The following is a 23,532-nucleotide window of genomic DNA, read 5'->3' on the forward strand; positions in this document are numbered from 1 at the left end:
CTCAGCATCTCTTTAAGAGTACTTCGTCAGTCATTGCAATAGTCTCATGGGAAAGGAAAAAGACTTGTGAAGGCTGCTGTTCTCATCTGACATAATAACAAAATTCCTCTGTTTATTCCATGTAATCAGGCTTTCCAGCCCAAGACTTACTGAAACTGACCAGGAAGGTCATCAGTGGCCTCCTTCTTGTTCAATCTAATCTGTTCTCAGTTGTCATCTTTCTTGACTTCTCCAAACTATCTGTAAGCCATACTTTTATGGTCAAAATTAAAATATTTTAAAATAAGACTCATATATCATTGTAAATATGGCAGTGTAAAAAGTCAAAGTTCCCTACAATCTCATGCCCACCACAACATAACAGTTGTGATATTAACCCATAATAATATCAGGTACATATTCTTTCAGACCATTTTTCCCACATGTACAAATATTTATGAGCATTCACACACACGCACACACACACACACACACACACACACACAAATATTCTTAACCATATGGCAGCAGACTATATTACTGTTCTTTAAATAGCATTTTTTGTTATTTAAAGTACTTCACACGTCTGTCCGTGGTAACACACTGTAACAGCACAGTCCAACAGAATTTTCACCGATGAAAGAATGGTTTGATAACTGTGCTGTCCAATATGGAAGCCAATAGTCAGGCATAGATTTTTAGCACTTGAAATGTACCTAGTGTGCCTGATAAACTGAATTTTTAATTTTCTTTAATTTCAATTGACTTAAGTTTATATATGACAGCTCTACAACTCTACCCCATCATTTCTAAAAAGCTGCTTAGACTTTCATTATACTCTCTTTAATCCTTGCTTATCCACTTGGTATCTCAGTGGTCTTTTAAGGTAAGTTACTTTAATTACTAGTGTCACACTCATTTCTATTTGAAACTTTTGCCTTCTATTTTCCATGATGGAGTATTGTTCAGAACACACACAATGTTTCCTAAATTGTATTTTCTAGATTCCTAGGAATCTAGAATGTTTCCTAGATTCCCAGTGGCAGTTCCCCAAATGTGCCAAAATCCTCCAGTGGGATGGTATTATCTTGTTCTTTAAGTAAAATGGTCCAAACCACATTTGACACATGGTAGCAATCCCAGGGTCCCTCACCAAAGTTCTAGGAAATATTGCGTGTGCCTGCAAGGGGGAGGCAGAGTGGGAGAGGGCCTTGTGTTTCTTCCAGTCATTACCAGCAGGGAGTCTTCCTCCTTCTGGATTTTACCCTGTACACACGGTGCCTTTTTTCTGCACTGTGCCATCACCCAATGAACTAGACTGAACAGATTAGATTGAACATTCTTTTCACTTTCCAAATACCATTAATTGAAAATTATATATGAGGGGTTCAACAAAAGTTCACAAAAAGATAACTATTTGATTCTATTTTTTCACAAACTTTTTGAAGTACCCTTGTGTATGGCAGCTTTAAGTGAAGGCTTGAAGTTCTTGAGGCAGTTTACATCACAATATGGTTTAGCAAATAATTTCAAATCAAATATTAGACCTCTTCGTTCTTAAAATTTTCTCTACCAAAAAAAGAAATTGACTAATCAAAGAAATAATAAATTTCTTTTATATAAGGTCCAAACTTCTGTTGCATTTCTGGTCCTCTTCTCTTTTTTCCAATAACTACTCCTTCCCTCCCTAGTTTACCTGCCCCTAAACCCTCAAATTCTTGTTAATGCCTTTACAACAAAGCAATTTTGTCAGTGGTTTAACTCACCTAGACTGTTTAGGCTGGGCCTGGAACACCTCATTTTCATTTCTTTTTTTTTTTTTTTTTTTGTCGATATACATTGTGGCTGATTATTGCTCCCCATCACCAAAACCTCCCTCCCTTCTCCCTCCCCCCTCCCCCCAACAATGTCCTTTCTGTTTGCTTGTCGTATGAACTTCAAATAATTGTGGTTGTTATATCTTCTTCCCCCCCCCCCCGGTTTGTGTGTGTGTGTGTGTGTGTGTGTGTGTGTGTGTGTGTGTGAATTTATATATTAATTTTTAGCTCCCACCAATAAGTGAGAACATGTGGTATTTCTCTTTCTGTGCCTGACTTGTTTCACTTAATATAATTCTCTCAAGGTCCACTCCATGTTGTTGCAAATGGCAGTATTTCATTCGTTTTTATAGCTGAGTAGTATTCCATTGTGTAGATGTACCACATTTTCCGTATCCACTCATCTGATGATGGACATTTGGGCTGGTTCCAACTCTTGGCTATTGTAAAGAGTGCTGCGATGAACATTGGGGAACAGGTATACCTTCGACTTGATGATTTCCATTCCTCTGGGTATATTCCCAACAGTGGGACAGCTGGGTCGTATGGTAGATCTATCTGCAATTGTTTGAGGAACCTCCATACCATTTTCCATAGAGGCTGCACCATTTTGCAGTCCCACCAACAATGTATGAGAGTTCCTTTTTCTCCGCAGCCTCGCCAGCATTTATCGTTCAGAGTCTTTTGGATTTTAGCCATCCTAACTGGGGTTAGATGGTATCTCAATGTGGTTTTGATTTGCATTTCCCGGATGCTGAGTGATGTTGAGCATTTTTTCATATGTCTGTTGGCCATTTGTATATCTTCCTTAGAGAAATGCCTACTTAGCTCTTTTGCCCATTTTTTAATTGGGTTGCTTGTTTTCTTCTTGTAAAGTTGTTTGAGTTCCTTATATATTCTGGATATTAATCCTTTGTCAGATATATATTTTGCAAATATTTTCTCCCACTCTGTTGGTTGTCTTTTAACTCTGTTAATTGTTTCTTTTGCTGTGCAGAAGCTCTTTAGTTTGATATAATCCCATTTGTTTATTTTTCCTTAGGTTGCCCGTGCTTTTGGGGTCGTATTCATGAAGTCTGTGCCCAGTCCTATTTCCTGAAGTGTTTCTCCTATGTTTTCTTCATTTTCACTTCTATAGAAGTGTTCCTGAAGATCAACTCTCACTGACACTAATTCTGCTCCTTATACTGTATACTGTTACCAGAAATTTTTCTTAAGTGGGGGCTATTTGCCAATGACTCTAACTCGGTAAGTCTAACTCTCTCACCCCCAGTTTGTTGTCCCAGCTTGCACTTAACCTAGGAGAGAAAGAGGGGCAAAGCTGGGATGGCATGGGACAGGACCCCTGTGACATGCATATCAAAAAGGAGAAAGACTTCCATCCATCCTCTACAAAAACAACATATTCATGATGATATTTCAAAAAGATATGTGCAGTGGTCTCACATATTGGTGATTCCTAGGCAGAAGCTTAAGGGAAGATTAAGGAGACAAGAAAAACAGAAAAGGAGTGAAGGAGCTACCTGACACAATCTAGCAATCCTGATTATAGAGAAAGAAATTGACTCTTTTGTGTGTATGTGTTCACTATAACTATTTCTCTGTCCCAGTTCTAGAATCCATGTCATGATGGGAATTTCTCCATGTTGACTCCCTTCCCTGTTTTCAGACACTGCAATTGAATAATGCAGAGGAAGAACCTCACAGAGGTGACAGAGTTTGTTTTCCTGGGGTTCTCCAGCTTCCATGAACACCGGACCACCCTCTTTGTGGTTTTTCTCATCCTGTATACATTAACCCTGGCTGGCAATGTCATCATTGTCACCATCATCTGCATTGACCATCACCTCCACACCCCCATGTACTTCTTCCTGAGCATGCTGGCTAGTTCAGAGATGTTGTATACACTGGTCATCATTCCGCACATGCTCTCCGGCCTCATAGCCCAGAACCAGCCGATCACTCTAGCAGCTTGTACCACCCAATTGTTCTTCTTTGTTACGTTGGCCATCAACAACTGCTTTTTGCTTGCAGTGATGGGGTATGACCGCTATGTGGCCATCTGCAACCCCTTAAGATACACAGTCATCATGAGCAAGAGGATGCGTGTCCAGCTGATGTGTGGAGCCTTTGGCATTGGCCTGGCCCTGGCAGCTATACAGGTGGCATCGATATTTACCTTACCCTTTTGTCACAGGGTGATTGGTCATTTCTTCTGTGACATTCTCCCTGTCATGAAACTCTCCTGTATTGATACCACTCTCAATGAAATAATTAATTTTGCTGTCAGTTCATTTGTAATCCTGGTCTCCATGAGTGTGGTCTTCATCTCCTATGTCCTCATCATCTCCACTATCCTCAAGATTGCCTCAGCCGAAGGCCGGAAGAAGGCCTTTGCCACCTGTGCCTCCCACCTCACTGTGGTCATTGTCCACTATGGCAGTGCCTCCATTGCCTACCTCAAGCCCAAGTCAGCAAATTCTGCAGAACAAGATCTCCTTCTCTCAGTTACCTACACCATCATCACTCCCCTGCTGAACCCTGTGGTTTACAGCCTAAGGAACAAGGAGGTCAAAGATGCCCTACGCAGAGCTGTGGGCAGACACATTTCTTAATACATTGACCTTCTTTATAAAGAGACATTTATCCCTAAGTAATGTGTGTCCTCATTGTATTAAACAACCTCACAGTTCTGTCCTGTGCAATCTGTTCTGCAAAGGGATGTGCACATCTTGCTTCAGCACCTTTATTACAAAATCTAAGTTTTTGTCTCCTTATAGTTCAAAGTTTTGTCCAGGCATTTTCAACTCGGTATGTGAGAGGTCCAAGAGGACGAACTTGATCTTTAAGAAAGCATATCCAAATTTCTGAGATGGAGCAAAGGACTTCTTTAAAGTGCATTGAATTTGGTTATTGTATGTTTTAAAAATAAAAAGAAATGTCTTTTATTTTCATAATACAATCTACAGAAAATAAAACTCTACCCAATCTTCCCAGCAAGGTAAGAATTGTCAATAGTGAGGGATTCCTCTGAAAGAAAATCATATAGGAATCTTGAGGGAAATGTAAGATGTGTGCTTTGGGGGGAAAATAAACAGATTTAAAAAGTTGGAAAACACTGATTTAGTTCCTGAAAATTTAGTCTTTATTATTCAATTTATACTAAAGTCTTTGCTTCCATCCAATACGGTCTCCCGAGTGCTGGCCATGGCTATAGATCATGCATAACTCTGGCCTCTGTCATCCATCTGAGTGTGCTGATCCACTTCTCTCTGGTTGCTGCTTCTCTCCATGAGATCAGCTTCTCTCTAATCACTATGAAGAAAAAATGAGTTGGTCAAAAAGATCCGTGCCCTGCTTGGAGTGAGAACCATAAAAGTAATCTTCATTTGTACCTCCTGAATAATACCATAAAAAAAGAAAAAAGAGAACAAAACAAACAGTACCTGCAGTCAGGAGTAACTCAGAGGTATACTTGTTTAATCACACAATTAACCAAAAAAAGCTAAAAAAACAAAAAAAAAAATCCTCTAGTAGGCCTCCTTTGAGGAAACCATCCTTTTCTCCAGAGCTTCTGGGGAGCTTTTCTGATTTCACACCTGTAGGTACCTTCTATACTGTTACTTTGGATGATGGTAGAGAGAGTTGAAGCCTCTTTTGTTGAGTGCCTGTTTCTACTAAAATATTTTCTGTTAAGAATGCATCTTTGCTCATTTCTTAATGTTATTTGTCTTTTCTTTTAAGAGAGTGATTTCCTTTTCCCCCCACTGAGGAGGGATAGGTAACATACCAAGGAGCTCTTCTAGGGTAAAAATTACCTTTACAGGCTTCTGCATTCTAGGTTGGAAAGACCAGAGTTCTTTGAAAGTCTGGCTGCCTCTCTCTGATTTCTGTCCTGTTTGTTTTTAAATCCTGCGTCCTAGAAACAAGGCTTCCCACAGAAGTTTTGGGGACGTCAAAGGTCAGAGCCCTGGCATGCTGTAAGCTCTCCTGATAGCACTCTCAGGGTTGGTCCATCACAGATCCACACCTCCATACATGACGATGGCATCCCCTGACAAGTGTGGCATGCCCTCCTCCAGGATGAGTGTCTCTTTTGGCCGTGTGAAAGAACCCCCTCCCACTGCCATCAGTACCGCCTGTACTGTGACTCGTAATTGTAACCTGCCCTCTTCAATTCCCTCTGGAGTGGTAACTACTTGTGCATCCTGAGACCTGTCTTTTCTGTGTGGAAGGGAGGCAGCCGGACACAGGGGGCTGGAAGGTGGATGGTGATCAGCCTGCTGTAGCCTACTCCAGTGGCAGCAGCACCTCCCACTGCCCACAAGTCCCCTTTCCTCTTCTCACACAGCCATTCTTCATCAGTCCAGGATCAAAGACAAAAGGTCTCCCAGCGTTCTTTCTCACTGGAAATTCCCACAACAGCAGACACACCACAGGCCACTTGTGCAGTCAAACTTAAATGTCAGAGCTGGGCCCAAAAAGAGTTGGCAGAAAACACAAGTCATAAACCTTGAAGGAGAAACATCCTCTTCCCCAGCTCTGGTGCCTACAGTAGTTCAACTATCTGTCCAATTTTTAAAAAAATAAATATATGCTTTTAATATTTAAGATAAAAATATGCTGAACTATGTGTGGAAAGGGTAGAGGTCCTGGAGGCAGAAGATCTGGGCTCAGGTCCTCATTCTGTCCCCATCAACACCTTTGTATGAACATAATGTTTTTTAATTTTGCCTCACTGACCATCAACAGTATTTTTAATTCCCTTACTTATATATTTTGTACAGACTGGTATCTAGTAATAAACGCTACTTTACATCATTTTCAACAGCGTCATTTACTTCACTCCCACCCAAAAGGCAGTCAATTGCTCTTTTTTATGTGTTCCTGAAGTTCTTTGTGGGAAATTATATTAGTATACCATTTATTTCATTATTCTTTCAATGCTTGTTCAATGAAATATCTCTAGAACACAAGTATATGGGGATCAGGAACTGTTTTTCTCATTATTATGCCCTTTGCCTGGAACAGTGCTCAGCGGAAAGGATGCTCAGTCAATCCTCATCTAGCCGTTGAGTACCTACCACAGGCAAAGCACTATGCGTGGACTTCCTGGCATGTTTTCATCAGCTAAACACACCTGCCGTCTTAGTCCCTTCAGCTGCTATAACAGAATACCTGAGACTCGGAAATTCATAAACAACAGAAATTTATTTCTCACAGTTCTGGAGGTTGGGAAGTCCAATAGAAAAGCAGCAGCACATTCGGTGACTGGTTAGGGTCAGGTCTCTACTTCCAAGATGACATCTTGTTGGGCCGGCCCATGGCTCACTCGGTAGAGTGCAGTGCTGATAACACCAAGGCCACGGGTTCGGATCCTATATAGGGATGGCCGGTTTGCTCACTGGCTGAGCGTGGTGCTGACAAGATGACATCTTGTTGTTGCATACTCCATAGGGGACGAACGCTATGTCCATATGACTTAACCACCTCCTGCAAGTCCCACCTATTAATATTATCACATTGGGGTTTAAGTTCCAACATGGATTTTGAAAGGAATACAAACACTCAAACCATAGCACCTGCTATGATTGTTTTGTGTCCTTTGCAGTTGGCCCTCACCGAAAAACAAACATAGAGGTCCATAGTGGCAGAGTCACGTGGGTCTACTTTTCTTCTTTCCCTGGATTTTCTGCAGCAAACTTTTCAGTTGTTTTAAGACCTCTCTCAGCCCCAGTGTTAATTTAGTCATTTGCACTGATTAATCCCTTAGCAACACAGAACTAGAAGCAGTCGAATTTTACACAAAAGGGCATGAAGTTACCAAGAAAAATCATTCTTACCCATACTAGGATGTAACCTTTAAAACTTATTTCAAGAGAAACAAGTTTTTAAATAGAGAGTGATGTTCCATATACAATTAAGAACCAGGACATTTCCTTTTCTAATTATACTTTTGGCAAAATGACAAACAAATCTATTATGAGGCCAGAAAAATCCTTCTACGCTGTTAGATTTTTTAATCATTCTGGAGCAAAAGCTTAGCTTCCTTTAGTGATGAGGCCCAAATCCTCAAACTTCTGACCACCTAATTTCCTAGCCCCTATTTCTCCCACAATGAAGACAGTGACTACAGGGGAAAACAAACATGGAGATACCGTCCCAGCAATAAAAAGCTTGGTTGAGGGGAGCAACTAGCTCTGGAAAATGAGAGAGGAGAGAAGGAAGTAGGAGGCGACTTTGAGATTCAGATAAGTTGTAGACATTAGATGAGTGTAGCTTTTTAGGAACTCACCTTTCAAGGGAACAGGAATTCCAAAACAGCAAAGCAATGCAAGCTAAGGTGGAAGGCAATCACCATATACTGAGAGTTTACTACAGGGCAGGCACTATGCTAAGTGGTCATATACGTATTTCACTTTATACTTAAATTTTATAGTACTTGGCACTTCACAACGGTCTTCAAATACAATGTCCTACCTGATCCTTACAATAATCTTATAAACATTTTTATTCCTACCATTTTTTTTTTTTTTTGACAGCTTGCTGGTGCAGAGATTGAATTCTGGACCTTGGTGTTACCAGCACCATGCTTCAACTGACAGAGCTAACTGGCCTGCCCCTATTCCTACATTTTAGGTTAGTAGTAGAAAGGTTACCTGACTTGCTTCAAGTAGCACAGTTGGTAATTGACAGAACGAGAAATAATACCAAGATCCACTGGCTAATTTCAAAACGTATGTGTTTTCTACTGTATCCCTATCATCTCTCATCTTTAATCTTTCTGAAAAACATCATATTCTCCCCAACTCTGAGTCACTCTGATCTCATGCTGGACATCACTTCCACCAAAAAGTCTTCCTTTAATAATTTATTAGATGTTCCTCCCAAGAGCTCCCACACCATTCTGAGATTGTCTCTGCCTCAAAATCACCCATTTCCTAGTCTGCCTCCCTCGACACAGTAAATCCCTCCACAGAAGACAGAAGAACTGCTTCTGCATCCCCAGTGCCTAGCACAGTTCTTGGCATAAGATAAATCTCAGTAAGTTACTTATTAAATATAAAATTGAAATGTATAATGAGTACCTTTTTAATGGCTTCTTGATGGCTCAAGAAATATCCATCACTCTCCTTTACTATGAAGCATCCAAGTTCTCAGGATGGTGAGTGTTGCCTCTGTTTAAACAGTTCACATATCCTTCTGCTTCAGAAATGTTGTGTTTCCCTTTTGTGATCTCTCTGTCTCCCTTCTCGTTCTTGAGATACGAGCTGTCACATCTCAAAACTGTCAGTGTACTGGACTATAGCAACAATGCTTCTTTTTTATATACTGTTTCCGAACTGTGATGGGGTAGTAAAAGCAGATGAACAGTACATAGAATTACCTGTAAAGTAGCACCCTTGAGAGGTAGCATAGAGATAAAGAACAAGGATCTTCAACCAGACTGCCTGAGTTCTAATTTTGCTTCTGACATTCACGAGGTGTTCTAACCTCTCTATGCATCTATTTCCAGATTTGTAAAATGGGGTAGTGATAGTACCTAGGGAGGTAGATGTCATTATTCTCATTGTTATTGCTGGAGTTTAGCAAGGTTGAGTAAACTGCCGTATAGTTAGTGAGTACTAGAGCTGTCCAACTGAAGTCAAATTCTGTACTCTACTATTTCATAGGATCTGGAAAAGATAGATAGAAAGATAGAAAGACAGGTAATAGATCTCCACATGAATGTAGATAGGTGTATACATGAATATACATACACATATGTGGGTGTGTAAAAACACCTACATATTATCATAAATCCATTTATCAAAGGTATATTGCATGCAGATATTATGCTGGATACCAGAGCTACTGTAATGATTAACATATCACAACCCCTGCCTTCATGGTGCTAGTAGAGAAGCAGGGAGTCTAAAAATTAAGCAAGTAGTTACAATAAAGTGTGATAAATCTTATGATGGGATAAATATGGGATGCTGTGGGAACACGTATCGGTGGGTTCTAACCGAATAAAGGGGTCAGGGAAGAACTACCAGAGGAGGTAGAGTTTAAACTTAAAACCTGAAAGCTCTATAGAAGTCAGCTGGATGAGAGCTAGGCAGAAGGGTCCGGAAAAAGAAGATCAAAAGTGTATTTCAGGCAGAGGCAGTAGCAATTTCAAAGGTATGTGTGAAAAAAAATTTAATTAAAAAGATTAATAGAGTTGGGGTATAAAATTCATGGGACATGTAACCGGAGAAGTGGAAAGATGGTAATAAACATACGATGGAGAACTTTGCAACCCATACTAGAGAGGATGTGTCCTATAGACAATGAAGAGCATTTACGTGTCTTTAAGTAAAGCAGTGACATGATTTCATTTAGGAAGTTTATCCTGCTAGCAGAGAGGGGAAATGGATTGTAAAGGAGCAGGAAGATTGGCTGGGAAGCTATTGTGGGACTACAACAGACAGGTGTCAGTAGGCTGGGCTGGGATGAAAACCATGCCAATGGAGAGAAATCAACAGATTTGAGAAATTGTGGGAGGTAAGATTGGCATTTCTCAGTGATGAATTCTCCTTCATATCATGGGGTCACACAGAAGTCAGGTCAGGGTAGGCGGAGGCCTCTATCCATCACACAAAGCTACTGTCCAAGTACATAAGAGGGAGTCTTTCCACCAAGCCAACTCCTCCTGTACCCACCACCTCCTCACAGCATGCTCTCTCCAGAATGGGGGATGGAAACAAATGGGAAGTAAGAACAGGAGGATGTTGTAGGTAAGCTGCAGCCAGGCAGGGAGCCTCACAATAACATCCATGTGGATGGGGTGTGGCAGACATCAGACACCATTCTTTACATGCTCTGTGGCCAGGAATAAAACTACCATCCTTATACCCCTGTACTAGTTTCCTGGATGTCTCAGCATGGACATTTAAACATGAAGCTTTCTAAACTTCTATTTCCATCCCTGTGGAAAGGTTGAAAGTATGGTTAAGAGGGCACAAAAGAAGGGCTAATACCTTAACCCTCAAGGTGACAAGCCTGGAGTCCCTTCAGCACCAGGGGTCTCCCCCTCCTGGGCCCAGTTGCCTTTGGAAGTGTCTTGCCAGAGGGAGGCCATACCTTCAAGGAACGTGTGTGAAAGAATGTTCAGTGGGGTTCTTCTTGATACCCCAGAATTAAAGCCCTGTCTGAAAAGAAGACACATTTTAAAGATGGTCACTAACATTGGAACCTGATATCATCCTCAGACTTTCTTAAGGGACCCTAGAGCCAGCCTTACCACTGCCAGCCAAAACCATAGCCTTGTCTTTTTTCTGTTCCTTCCTCCCAGTCTAACAAGGAACCAAATCGAGAGCTGGTGGAAGCAGCCTTGAAGAACAGTGCTATGGTGATAGGAAATTCCCACCCACCCATCCTTTCATTTTCCTGAAGCCCAAAAATCACTCACAGATATGGGGCAGTGCTGCAAAAAAGGCTTGCTGATGTCTCATTTCCTCGTTGGATGTCTTCTTGGTCAGCAGACTCACTGGCCTGAACCTGCGCCTGGAAGACCAGTAGAAAAGAAATCAGAGAGAGATAGCAGGCTGCATTTTCAGGAATGAAATTCTATGTGCTTCCATAATATCTTTGAGCCTTGCGAGGCCCCAAAGACCTAATTGTAAGTTCCCCTTTTCTTGCCAGGTATACCCCCCACCAGGTGGGAAAGGTTTCCTACCGGGCTTGTTCTGCTATTAGCTAGACCAGCTGCATCCCATCTGATCTTCAACTTCATGCGTTTCACCTCTTTGCCAGCCTTGGAAACTATTCACACAAGCTGATCATATCTTCCCATGGGAACCAAAGGCCACTTCTCCCTCTCGTCACTACATAACCTGTCTCCCACAGCCCTTCCACTCTGTTCTCACATGCAAACCCCATGTGGCCCTGCATGAAATGTGGTGTCCTTCCTCCCCAGGCTGAGAGTATATGTGACGAATAAACTACTGCCACTCTCATCTGTCCAGTGTCAGGTTTTATGTGCTTGACCATCTTGTACTATTAAGAGTGGGGATCTTTCCTTCACCAACAGGGTGAATAGGTGGTGATCAGAACATAGGGCAGATGGCATGGCAAGAACATATGAGTTTCTTGTGATCAAATGGACCCCCCTGAGTGTACTGGCTTGAGATAACTTGCAGGTTCTACACCCAAGGGCAGCCTGCCAAGCAAGAGGCCCATCAGCAAGAGGTTGTATATGTCATCTGTCAATCTCCAAAGGAGGAAGGGAGGACTCTACATTCCCATATCAAGGAACTGTCTGGGAGGTTTTGTAGAGCCCTCCATAGAAGCCACACGAGCCACATTTGGCATTTAGATGCTTGCCCCGCACAAAAATCTGTCAATGACTGCCAGAAAAGCCACGATAACAACTTCTAGGAGACTGTGAACAAAGTTATCAATTGAATTAACAGACACTTTTCTCTATCCTTCTCCTTACCTCACCTCAACACCTCAAGGAGCTAAGTCATGAACAAGTGGAGAAATTTTAAAGCCAGACAAACACTTCCCCCAATCACAATTTCCAAATTTGCTGATGTAGGAGAGGAAGATAGTTAAATAGAAATAGTAGACCACACCTTTCCCATCACCAGCTGGAGTAGGAGGAAAGTCAGAAGAACAAACTATTGTCCCCAATAGTCTTTGTAACTGGCAAGCCATAAGTTGAGCTATTGACAAGACCAGCAGAGAGAGTTAAGAGGGGAATCTCAACTTTTAATTTAATAATTGAAAGAGAGGGAAACCTTATGGAATCCTCCCAAAATAGCAGTAAGAGACAGTGGAAATTCTACTGGGCCTGGCTGGAAACAGAAGTTGGAGGAAAAAAGTCAAACTGTTTATACCCAGCCAACTGTGTTAAAAATAATCAATAAAACTGATTACACATAAATAGGATTTTGTAAAATGGTTTAGCTCTCAATGGAATCCATCTAACAACATGTAAGGATTTTTTTCAACCATCAGAAGTGAGAGCTTTCTATACATTTTCAAAATTGTATTATGCAGGGGACTATACCCGCTATTTTTCAGGAATTCAATAAACATTTGTCACATGAAAACAACTGTGTGGATGAGGTTGGGCTTCGGCTGCAAAGAATAGAGACAAGCTGTGAATAAGGCCCTGCTCTCCACTGGCCTAAAACAGAGCTTTGCTTTTGCATGCAAGAGTCCTCTGCTCTTGCGTAGGCAAGAAAAGACTTCCTCAATCAGTCTGTAGGAAAGAGGGGAAGCAAGGAAGAAATAATAAATGTAGTTGATTATTTAGACATTGTTCCTTCTCAGGCACCTGTATGATCAGGAGAACAGTAAACCACTGACCCAGTTTCCATGTCTGGCACACCCTTCCCATTCTTTTAATCGTGTCTCTCCCCCAACCCCAACCTAATATTATTTCCCTTTCAGGTACCTTGAGACTTCTGAGAACAGTCTCCAACTCCTGCACCTCCAAGAAACCTTTGAGAACCCAATGCCAAAGCCAACAAGTAAAGAATAAAGCACCCACTGATGTTGTGTTGGACCCGTCCGAAAAAATGAGCCCTTCCCCAGTCCTGACCCAAGGCCCACACCTCCCCAGCTCCCAGTTCAAAGCTGCCTCCATGGGGCTCTTTAAGGACTTGGTGAGGGAGTGCTTTGAGAGCTTCCTAAATATTTTAACTGACATTTACAGTAAGAAGCAAACTTGGACTTTTAAATTTAATCTGTTGGCATCATACGGCAGTCCTTATGTAGTAGTGAGATCCCAGCTGGAGGCCTTAGACCCAGTGAAGGTATTGACTTCCAAATTACTATACCAGTCTTCATTTGGAGACCCGTGTTATTACCAGTTTATAAGTGGGTTTATCTTTCCTGAGTTTGGATCTATAATCATTCCTTCCTATGCCTCCTTCTGCTAGGGGAAAAGAAGGAGTATGGAGGAAAAGGAAAGAACATAAATATAAACAAAATGTGACAGTATATAATGTTTTAACTGTGTACGCATGTATTTAGCCTTTTTTTCTGTAATGGAATTATTGGCCAATAAGGAATAAAATCATTTTTTCTTTTTGTTATTAATGACGGGGGCTCTGTTTTAATTGGCTGTTGAAGTTCTTGCCAATGGGATAAAAGGAGAGGAAGTAGGAGAGGAAGGAGAGAAACAAGGAAAGGTGGAAGGCTCCAAGTCTGGGATTCAGAGAGAAAAAGTGATCCAAAAGAGGAACCAGTGCCAGGAGGTGATGGCAAAACTGGTCTACAGAAGGATCACCGAGAGGAAGGAGCATTGTTTGAGCACCTTAGTGCACCCAGATGCCTACCAGTCAACCACCCAGCCTCCACAAGAATAGAAAATGAACATGGCCTGCACAGAGGGTTCATGCCAAGTGACTTTGGTCCACCTGCACATGTTCCACACCTGCTGATCAGGGACAAGATCTAGTTCACGCTTTCTAACTGTGGCAGAGTATTCCACTATATTCATTTAATCCATTTCCTCTTAATAGACATTTAGTTTATTATAATAAACGTTTTTTATTATTGACAATGACAATGACAATGTTGAAGTGAGTAAAGTCCTTCACATGCTATCCCATACCTGTGCGAGTACAAAGCAACATGGATGAATTCTAAACACACAGTGCTTGGTGAAAAAGGCAAGACACACTTAAATATAAAACATAATAATTTTATAAGCTTGAAAATGTATGAGTATAAAAACAACAAATGTATGAGTATAAAAACAACAAATTTCAATATGCAAAATAGATGCATGTTAAATATAATTGAATGATTGCAGGAAGGTGTAAGAGAGATAAATCATCTGTATTATAACAGGAATTTAATGGATTACTTAAGTGTGATAAAGAAGAGAATAAATAGCATAAATAAATAAAGAAGAGATAAATAATAGCATAGAAATTAAGAAGTAAATACCAGAAGACTAAGCTAGATGAATTGCTTCTAGGAAGTAGACTTAGAGGTGTGGATGGGTAAAGCAAAAAACTGCTGGTTTTATTAGCATTGTTTGATTTTTAAACTATGAGCACACATTACCTTAATAGGAATAAAATTTAGAAATAAATAGTCCTAAGGGCAAAGACATGGAAAATAATGTATTAAGAATTTGAATTTCAAATCCAAGAGAACTATTTAAGAAATATTTAAATTTTCCTCTAGGAAAATTCTACTACCCCAGTAATGAGACTGCTCTTTTCCTCATACTCTCACTAACATTAGGAATTAACTACTTAGAAAGTCTTCATGATAGGTATTTGAAGAAAGTAAGGGAATGCTTATTTCTTCAAACGAGATATTTATTTCACTACTGGCTATTGTAAATGGGCAAGCTTTCTTAATTTCTCTTTCTGCAGGTTCACTACTGGAGAAAAGAAATGCTACTGATTTTTGTGTGTTGATTTTGTATCCTGCTACTGTGCTGAAATCATTTATCAACTCCAAGAGTTTTTTTGTGGAGGCTTTAGGCTGTTCGATATATAGGATCATGTCATCTACAAACAGAGACAGTTTGACTTCATCTTTCCCAATCTGGATGCCTTTTATTTCCTTCTCTTCTCTGATTGCTCTGGCTAGTACTTCCAACACTATGTTGAATAGGAGTGGTGAGAGTGGGCTTCCTTGTCTAGTTCCTGTTCTTAAAAGAAAAGCTTTCAGCTTTTCCCCATTCAGGATGATATTGGCAGTGGGTTTGTCATATATGGCTTTAATTATGTTGAGATACTTTCCCTCTATACCTAACTTATAGAGGGTCTTTGTCATGAATGAGTGCTGAACTTTATCAAAGGCTTTTTCAGCATCTGTAGAGATGATCATATGGTCCTTGTGTTTGACTTTATTAATATGGTGTATCATATTTATTGATTTGCGTATGTTGAACCAACCTTGCATCACTAGGATGAATCCCACTTGATCGTGGTGAATAATTTTATGTATGTGTTGCTGTATTCTGTTTGCTAGTATTTTAGTGAGGATTTTTGCATCTATATTCATCAAGGATATTGCCCTGTAGTTTTCTTTTTTGGTTATATCTTTACCTGGTTTTGGTATCAGGATGATGTTTGCTTCATAGAATGAGTTTGGGAGATTTGCGTCCGTTTCAATCTTTTGGATTAGTTTGTAAAGAATCGGTGTCAATTCCTCTTTGAATGTTTGGTAAAATTCTGCTGTGAATCCATCTGTTCCTGGGCTTTTCTTTGCTGGGAGCCTTCTGATAACAGCTTCAATCTCCTTTATTGTTGTTGGTCTGTTCAGATTTTCTACATCTTCATGGTTCAGTTTAGGGAACTGGTGTGTGTCCAGAAATTTATCCATTTCCTCCAGATTTTCAAATTTGTTGGCGTATAGTTGTTTACAGTAGTCTTGGATGATTCCTTGTATTTCAGATGAATCAGTTGTAATATTGCCTTTTTCATTTCTAATTTTTGTTATTTGAGTCTTCTCTCTTCTTTTTTTTGTTAGCCATGCTAATGGTTTGTCAATTTTATTTATCTTTTCAAAAAACCAACTTTTTGATTCATTGATCTTTTGTATTGTTTTCAGGGTATCAATTTCATTCAGTTCTGCTCTGATCTTAATGATTTCTTTCCGTCTGCTACCTTTAGTTTTGGATTGTTCTTGTTTTTCTAGTTCTTTAAGGTGAAGTGTTAGGTTGTTCACTAGCCATCTTTCCATTCTTCTGAGGTAAGCATTTAATGCAATAAATTTCCCCCTTAATACTGCTTTTGCAGTATCCCACAGGTTTTGGTATGATGTATCATTATTTTCATTAGTTTCAATAAATTTTTTTATTTCCTGCTTGATTCTTCTTGGACCCATATGTCATTAAGTAGAATGAAAGAATCCACATAGTGAAAATGGCCATACTACGCAAAGTGATATACAAATTCAATGCAATCCCCATCAAAATTCCAATGACATTTTTATCAGAAATGGGAATAATAAAAGACCACACATAGCCAAAGCAATGCAGAGCAAGAAAAATAAAGCTGGAGGCATCACACTACCTGACTTTAAACTATACTACAAAGCTATAATAACCAAAACAGTAAGGTACTGGCATAAAACCAGACACACTGATCAATGGAATAGAATAGAGAATCCAGAAATCAACCCACACACTTACTGCCATCTGATCTTTGACAAAGGCACCAAGCCTATACACCGGGGAAGAGACTGCCTCTTGGGATAACTGGATATCCATATGCAGGAGAATGAAACTAGATCCATACCTCTCACCATATACTAAAATCAACTCAAAATGGATTAAGGATTTAAATATACACCCTGAAACAATAAAACTTCTTAAAGAAAACATAGGAGAAACACTTCAAGAAATAGGACTGGACACAGACTTCATGAATATGACCCCAAAAGCACGGGCAACCAAAGGAAAAATAAACAAATGGGATTATATCAAACTAATAAGCTTCTGCACAGCAAAAGAAACAATTAACAGAGTTAAAAGACAACCAACAGAGTGGGAGAAAATATTTGCAAAATACACATCTGACAAAGGATTAATATCCAGAATATGTAAGGAACTCAAACAACTTTACAAGAAGAAAACAAGCAACCCAATTAAAAAATGGGCAAAAGAGCTAAGTAGGCATTTCTCTAAGGAAGATATACAAATGGCCAACAGACATATGAAAAAATGCTCAACATCACTCAGCATCCAGGAAATGCAAATCAAAACCACACTGAGATACCACCTAACCCCAGTTAGGATGGCTAAAATCCAAAAGACTCTGAATGATAAATGCTGGCAAGGTTGCGGAGAAAAAGGAACACTCATACATTGTTGGTGGGACTGCAAAATGGTGCAGCCTCTATGGAAAATGGTATGGAGGTTCCTCAAACAATTGCAGATAGATCTACCATATTACCCAGCTATCCCACTGTTGGGAATATACCTTGAGGAATGGAAATCATCAAGTCAAAGGTATACCTGTTCCCCAATGTTCATCGCAGCACTCTTTACAATAGCCAAGAGTTGGAACCAGCCCAAATGTCCATCATCGGATGAGTGGATACGGAAAATGTGGTACATCTACACAATGGAATACTACTCAGCTATAAAAACAAATGAAATACTGCCATTTGCAACAACATGGATGGACCTTGAGAGAATTATATTAAGTGAAACAAGTCAGGCACAGAAAGAGAAATACCACATGTTCTCACTTATTGGTGGGAGCTAAAAATAAATAAATAAATTCACACACACACACACACACACACACACACACACACACACACACACACACACACACAAACGGGGGGGCGAGAAGACATAACAACTGCAATTCCTTGAAGTTGATACGACAAGCAAACAGAAAGGACATTGTTGGGTAGGAGGGAGGAGAGGGTGGAGGGAGGGAGGTTTTGGTAATGGGCCACAATAATCAACCACATTGTATATCGACAAAATAAAATTTAAAAAAATAAATAAATAAAATAAAAATAAAAAATTTGATAAAATATTTTTTAAAAAATTATGAAGAATTTCAAGGCAGCACTAGCATTTCTAAGCACAGGGCCCTGTGCAACTCACAGGTCACATGCCCATAAAGCCAGCCTGGAATATACATAGATACCGTTATTAAATTTCTGGAGGTGAAGAACCTGGGAATTTTCACTTGTAATAAGAACCTCAGATATCTTTATTTAGGGTTCCCGGGAAGTGTGCTTTTGGGAAACATTGCTCCAGACCCACCAATAAGGGCCAAAGGGCAGCTGCTGATATCAAAAACAAAATTTAGCTGATTGTATACCAAAAAACAAGAGCATACTTGTTTCCACAGATAGAAGGTCCTGGCCTGAAGTTTGGTACAACAGCTTTGGTTATCAAAGAAGGATAGTAACTGGCAAGGGCAAGGAAGGATCCCAATTTTTTTGTTACACATAATAGATTTTTAATGTATATTAATGAGAATAGTTCTATGAGATGCCTGTGTATAAATAGGTACAATAATATCATGAGTCATTCTTATCAGCAGCTAAGTAGTCATTTCATGAGCACAGACTTCCTATCCTCTGAATAGTTTATGTGACTCAGTTTTGACATAACAAACCTAAGGGCGACCTCATTTCTTATGGTTGAAATGGGAAAAAATAAGTCATTGGAACAGAAAGTCAGAACAGGAAAATGTATTAATTAATTAACTAATTAATTCAGCTATTATTTTCTGAGGTTTTCTAATACAGAGCTCTTCTCCAAGGAGTTCACAATCCAGTGAGTGATTTACACAATAAATGGATATATAGTGGAGTCATGACTGTGATACCATAGGAGTAGAGCGAAAGCTTAGCAAAGGAAAAATAGGGTGGGGAGGAAGAGAAGTGGTCTTTCAAAGGAAGAGTAGAAGTTAGAGAGCAGAAAAGGGGAGGAAGAACAATTGGAATTTTATAAACTAAAAACAAAAGTAAAAGAGCATTTTGGATTAGGGGAGCAAGGAGAAGCTCAGTACTCTGGATAATGTTTAAGTTATGAAATCAAGGACAAAAGTTCCATTTCCAGGACCGGGGTGCTATGAGAAAGGGTTACCAAATTAGGGGTACTACACAGGCAACCAACCCAATGGGACATGACTGAGTGCAGGAAAAGATAAGCAAAGAAATCCTGCTGTGAAGCAGGATTAACCCTTCTTGCCTCAAGCCCAGACGGGCCTGGGAACCCATATGAGGACAAGACTCTAGATAGGGAAGCAGAGAACCCACCTTCAGGGAAGCAAAGTAAGACTTCAATAGAGAGATGAATCTGAGCGACAAGGGAAGGCTGAGAGTTTTTCCTTTCCAAATTTCTGTTTTTCCCTCACATGTTTTAAAAGAAAAACTTAAGACAAAATAAATTTAACAGAGTTTATTTAAGCAAAGAACAATTCATGAATTAGGCTGCACTTAAAACTGAAGGAGGTTCAGAGAGCTCCACTCCAGCAGTGTGAGCAGCAGGCTTTTACAGGCTGAGTGTGGAAGCAAAGTAAAGAGATTACTGGATTGGCTACAGATAGGTGTTTGTCTTATTTGAGTATGGTTCAGTGGGAGGCCCCTAGTTATATAAACAATCAGCTAGTTGGCTTTCCATGATTGGCACATGCTCAATTCAAAATTAATCAGTTATACGGTATGCCTCTAAGTTAAGTTTCAGTTTGCTGGGGTAAGTGTATAGAAACAACCCCAGGCTAATCGCCTTCTGCTTACTTTGCACCTACTCATAGCTGAGCATTAACCCATAGACTGACATCCATGTGTGCACGTCACCCAGTAGGCCAAGATGGGATGTGCCCTTGGGCCCAGCCTGCCTCAGAAGCTGGAGCCCTGGTGCTTAAATCAGCACAGGTATACCTCACTGGATAAAAAAAACACGAAAGCACAGACTTTCATATTCTTTCCCTGAAAACTCTGCCTGTCCTATAGGTAAGTTGGGTTGGGGGTGTGTGTGTGTTTTGTTTTGTTACTTGCATACTTCTTTATGTCCACTTATCGTAAATAACGTAAAAGATTACTTAATCTGTTACTGGCACCCTAGAACTTACTTGCTTTCAAAGACCTCAGGAGAAGTGGTCACAGGTTATTTTTACTGCAGAGTAATCTACACATAGATTTTATTTACAGAAGATTATCCTGTATCACCTATTTGAATTTGTTTCTATACAAAGAAAGATCCCCTTTAGGCCCAGAGTTTGCATATAAATATCTTGTCTCTTTACAGCTTCACTTTGTCAGGATTCCCCACTCTCATCCCTCTGTTTCCCATTTTTCTCTCTAAGCCTATGCTTCAAATATACATCATTTGTTGTCTTAATTCTTTGACAAATAGGAATATTTCCATCCTATTTTACTCCTACTGAGTTTTCTTCCCTGAGGTATTGTCAGTTTGTATCATCACAATATTTTTGCTTATATTTTTGAGACTTTCTTTGTTGTTGTTGCTGTTTTATTTTATTTTTGGTGGCTGACTGATACCAGGAACCAAACCTTTGACCCTGGTGTTACCAGGCTGTGTTCTAACCAACTGAGCTAATCAACCAGCCCTGAGACTCTTTCTTAATATGGTATTTGAAAATGCCTTTAATGGCATCTTCCTTGTACAGAATTACTGCTAGACCTTAGAGAAAGAGGGGTCCAATATTTGGAGTGTGGATAACTATAGCGACTCAGGGTGGGAAAAAGGATGTGACTTGGTTAACTGACGCTGTAATAAACCTGAAAATCACATGAACACATTAAGTCAGCTCCCAGCTCACTCCAACCCAAACACCATAGCTGTCACTAAAGAAAAAATGGCAAGAGTGGCTTCTTACATTCCCACACACTTTGAGCTTTTATGTGATTTGCTATTTTTCGTTTGAAGACTGGTCTTAACATTGACTGCGATATAACTTCCTGTGAATAAAAATATATGCACATAGTGTGCTGACCCATAAAATTGAGGAGTCCATGGAAGGTAGTGCAGTATTAAGTACTGAGAAATGTGGTTCTGATTGTTCAAATGAAACCTTGGTAATCTCACCTAGTCTGTGCACCTACCCTCTTATACTTACAAAGATACACTTACAAAGATACAAAAGCAGGTAACTAGCCTATTATGCTCACACACCTGGGTGACTTGCCTAACCGGGAAAGAAGGAATTGGGACAATATGAAGTTGGTCTCACAGGTAAAGCTAGGATTTGAGGGACATTAAGTTAAAGCAGAAAGACAGTGACAGGAGCAGAAGAGTGTCACACAATCAGAATGTTTCCACTTCAAATGATCATACTGATGCTACGATTCTACCTTTATTTTATTCTATATATAAGGAAACTGAGACCCAGAGCAGTTTAAGTGAGTTGGCCCAGGTCAGAAAGCTTGCTGTTAGTGGCAAGTTTCAGATTGGCAACCCAGTGCTCTGACTACTGTCTACTCCACCACATTTTTCAGGTTGACCTGAGCTTCATATGAACAGTAGATTAGAGTACTGAAAGCCTGCAGCCAGGGAAGGCCACCAGTTGGGATGCCCCAGCATGGAATGGAGAGTCTAAGGCAAAAATTGTTTGTCCAAAGAAGTGACAAGTGTTTGAGGTGATAGACATACTAAGCACCCTGATATGATCATTGCACACAGTATAAATGAACCCAAATATCATATTATACCCCATAAATACATACAATTATCATGTGTCAATTAAAAAAATAAATTTAAAAGAAAAAAATGATTTGTCAAAATCCAGACTAGAGAGACAATTCAAAGAAACAAATCATAAGCAAGGGTAATGAAGGACAGAAATGAGCTAAAAGTCCAAACTTTCCAAACCAGTGGACATTCTGTCTCAGCCATCTAAATATTATGTGAATTTCTAGGTCAAGAAGATGAGCAGGGAATGGTCAACCCAACTTCTTGGAGCTTCTTTTTCATACAGAAACTGTAGATAATAAACCTTGCTGTATCTCACAGAGTTAAGATATAAAATAACTCACTTAACAAACATTTCTTATCACTTGCTATAAATTAAACAATGTGTTAGCTGCTGGAGGGGATATACAAGTAAAGATACTAATCTTATCCTCAACAGGCTTGTAGTTTAGAGTTATATATGTGAAAATGCTTTATAAAATGTAAACCACCATACAAAGTTTTACAGTTATTATTATTGCAATTATTACTAGGAAAATAGTAAGACAATTGACACTATCAAAAATGTTAGGAATAATAACTTATCTTGGGATAATAAGGGAGAGTCACTAGTAGAAAGAGTATATGAAAAATTTTGTTTTCAAAATGTTAAGCTAAAAATGAAAAAGAAAACTACAACTGGAAATATGGAACATAATAGATATTCAGCAAGTATATTTTAAGTGAATGAATAAAATTAATTCACCAAATTGTTAAGGGAAATGTTCATGGTGAATCAGGATATGCAGAGTTGCAGCTGGAGGAAGAAAACAGAATTAGAAATGTGGATTTTGGAGTCACAAGGAAAAGTAATATTCATTTAATGCTTTTTATATATCAAGATTGTTCTAAATGCTTTACAAAAATAAACTCATTTAATCCTAACTAGAATGTTACTATTGTTGTTATCTTGCAGATAGGAAACCTAAAACAGAGAGAGGATACAAAGTTGCTCACCACCACACATGGCAGAGTTGGGATTTGAGTCTTCAGTCAGTTTCCAAAGTTCAAGAGCGTAGCTGCCATGCTATGTTGTCCTTTTCTATTACCGCAACAAAGAAACGATAAATGACTAAGATCAGATGACATCTTATAGTGAAAGAATGTGGAGAAAAAATGGCAGGAGCCCGTGCAGATTCATAGCTATGAGGAGGAAATAGGGTCAAAATTGGGAAAAGTAAAACAAAAGGAAATTAATACAGGAAATTGTTCACACAGGTAATAGAAAAGCTGGAATTGCAGTAGTTCACAATGACACAACCCAGAGATTAGCAACATCAAGAATCTAGTACCACGGGCTGGCCCCATGGCTCACTCGGGAGAGTGTGGTGCTGACAGAGCCGAGGCCGTGGGTTCGGATCCTATATAGGGATGGCCGGTGCACTCAATGGCTGAGCATGGTGCAGACCACACCGAGCCAGGGGTTACGGTCCCCCTACTGGTCAATCAATCAATCAATTAATCAATCATCTAGTACCACACTAAATTGGAAGGACAAAGAGAGAAAGCAGCATCTTAGTTTGGGTTACCAGCTCCCCACCAAACCCGCAAATTCAGAGCCTGAGA

At 39.7% G+C, this 23,532-nt stretch overlaps 1 protein-coding gene across 1 annotated transcript; it reads left to right on the top strand.

Moving 5' to 3' along the window:
• The first annotated feature begins 3,481 nt into the window (after positions 1–3,481).
• Positions 3,482–4,411, top strand: LOC134383384 (putative olfactory receptor 10J6). The gene has a single exon (XM_063104355.1). The coding sequence runs from the start codon at positions 3,482–3,484 to the stop codon at positions 4,409–4,411; it is 930 nt and encodes a 309-aa protein (XP_062960425.1).
• The last annotated feature ends 19,121 nt before the right edge of the window (positions 4,412–23,532 follow it).

Source organism: Cynocephalus volans, chromosome 8, assembly GCF_027409185.1.
Source record: "Cynocephalus volans isolate mCynVol1 chromosome 8, mCynVol1.pri, whole genome shotgun sequence".
Lineage (NCBI taxonomy): Eukaryota > Metazoa > Chordata > Mammalia > Dermoptera > Cynocephalidae > Cynocephalus > Cynocephalus volans.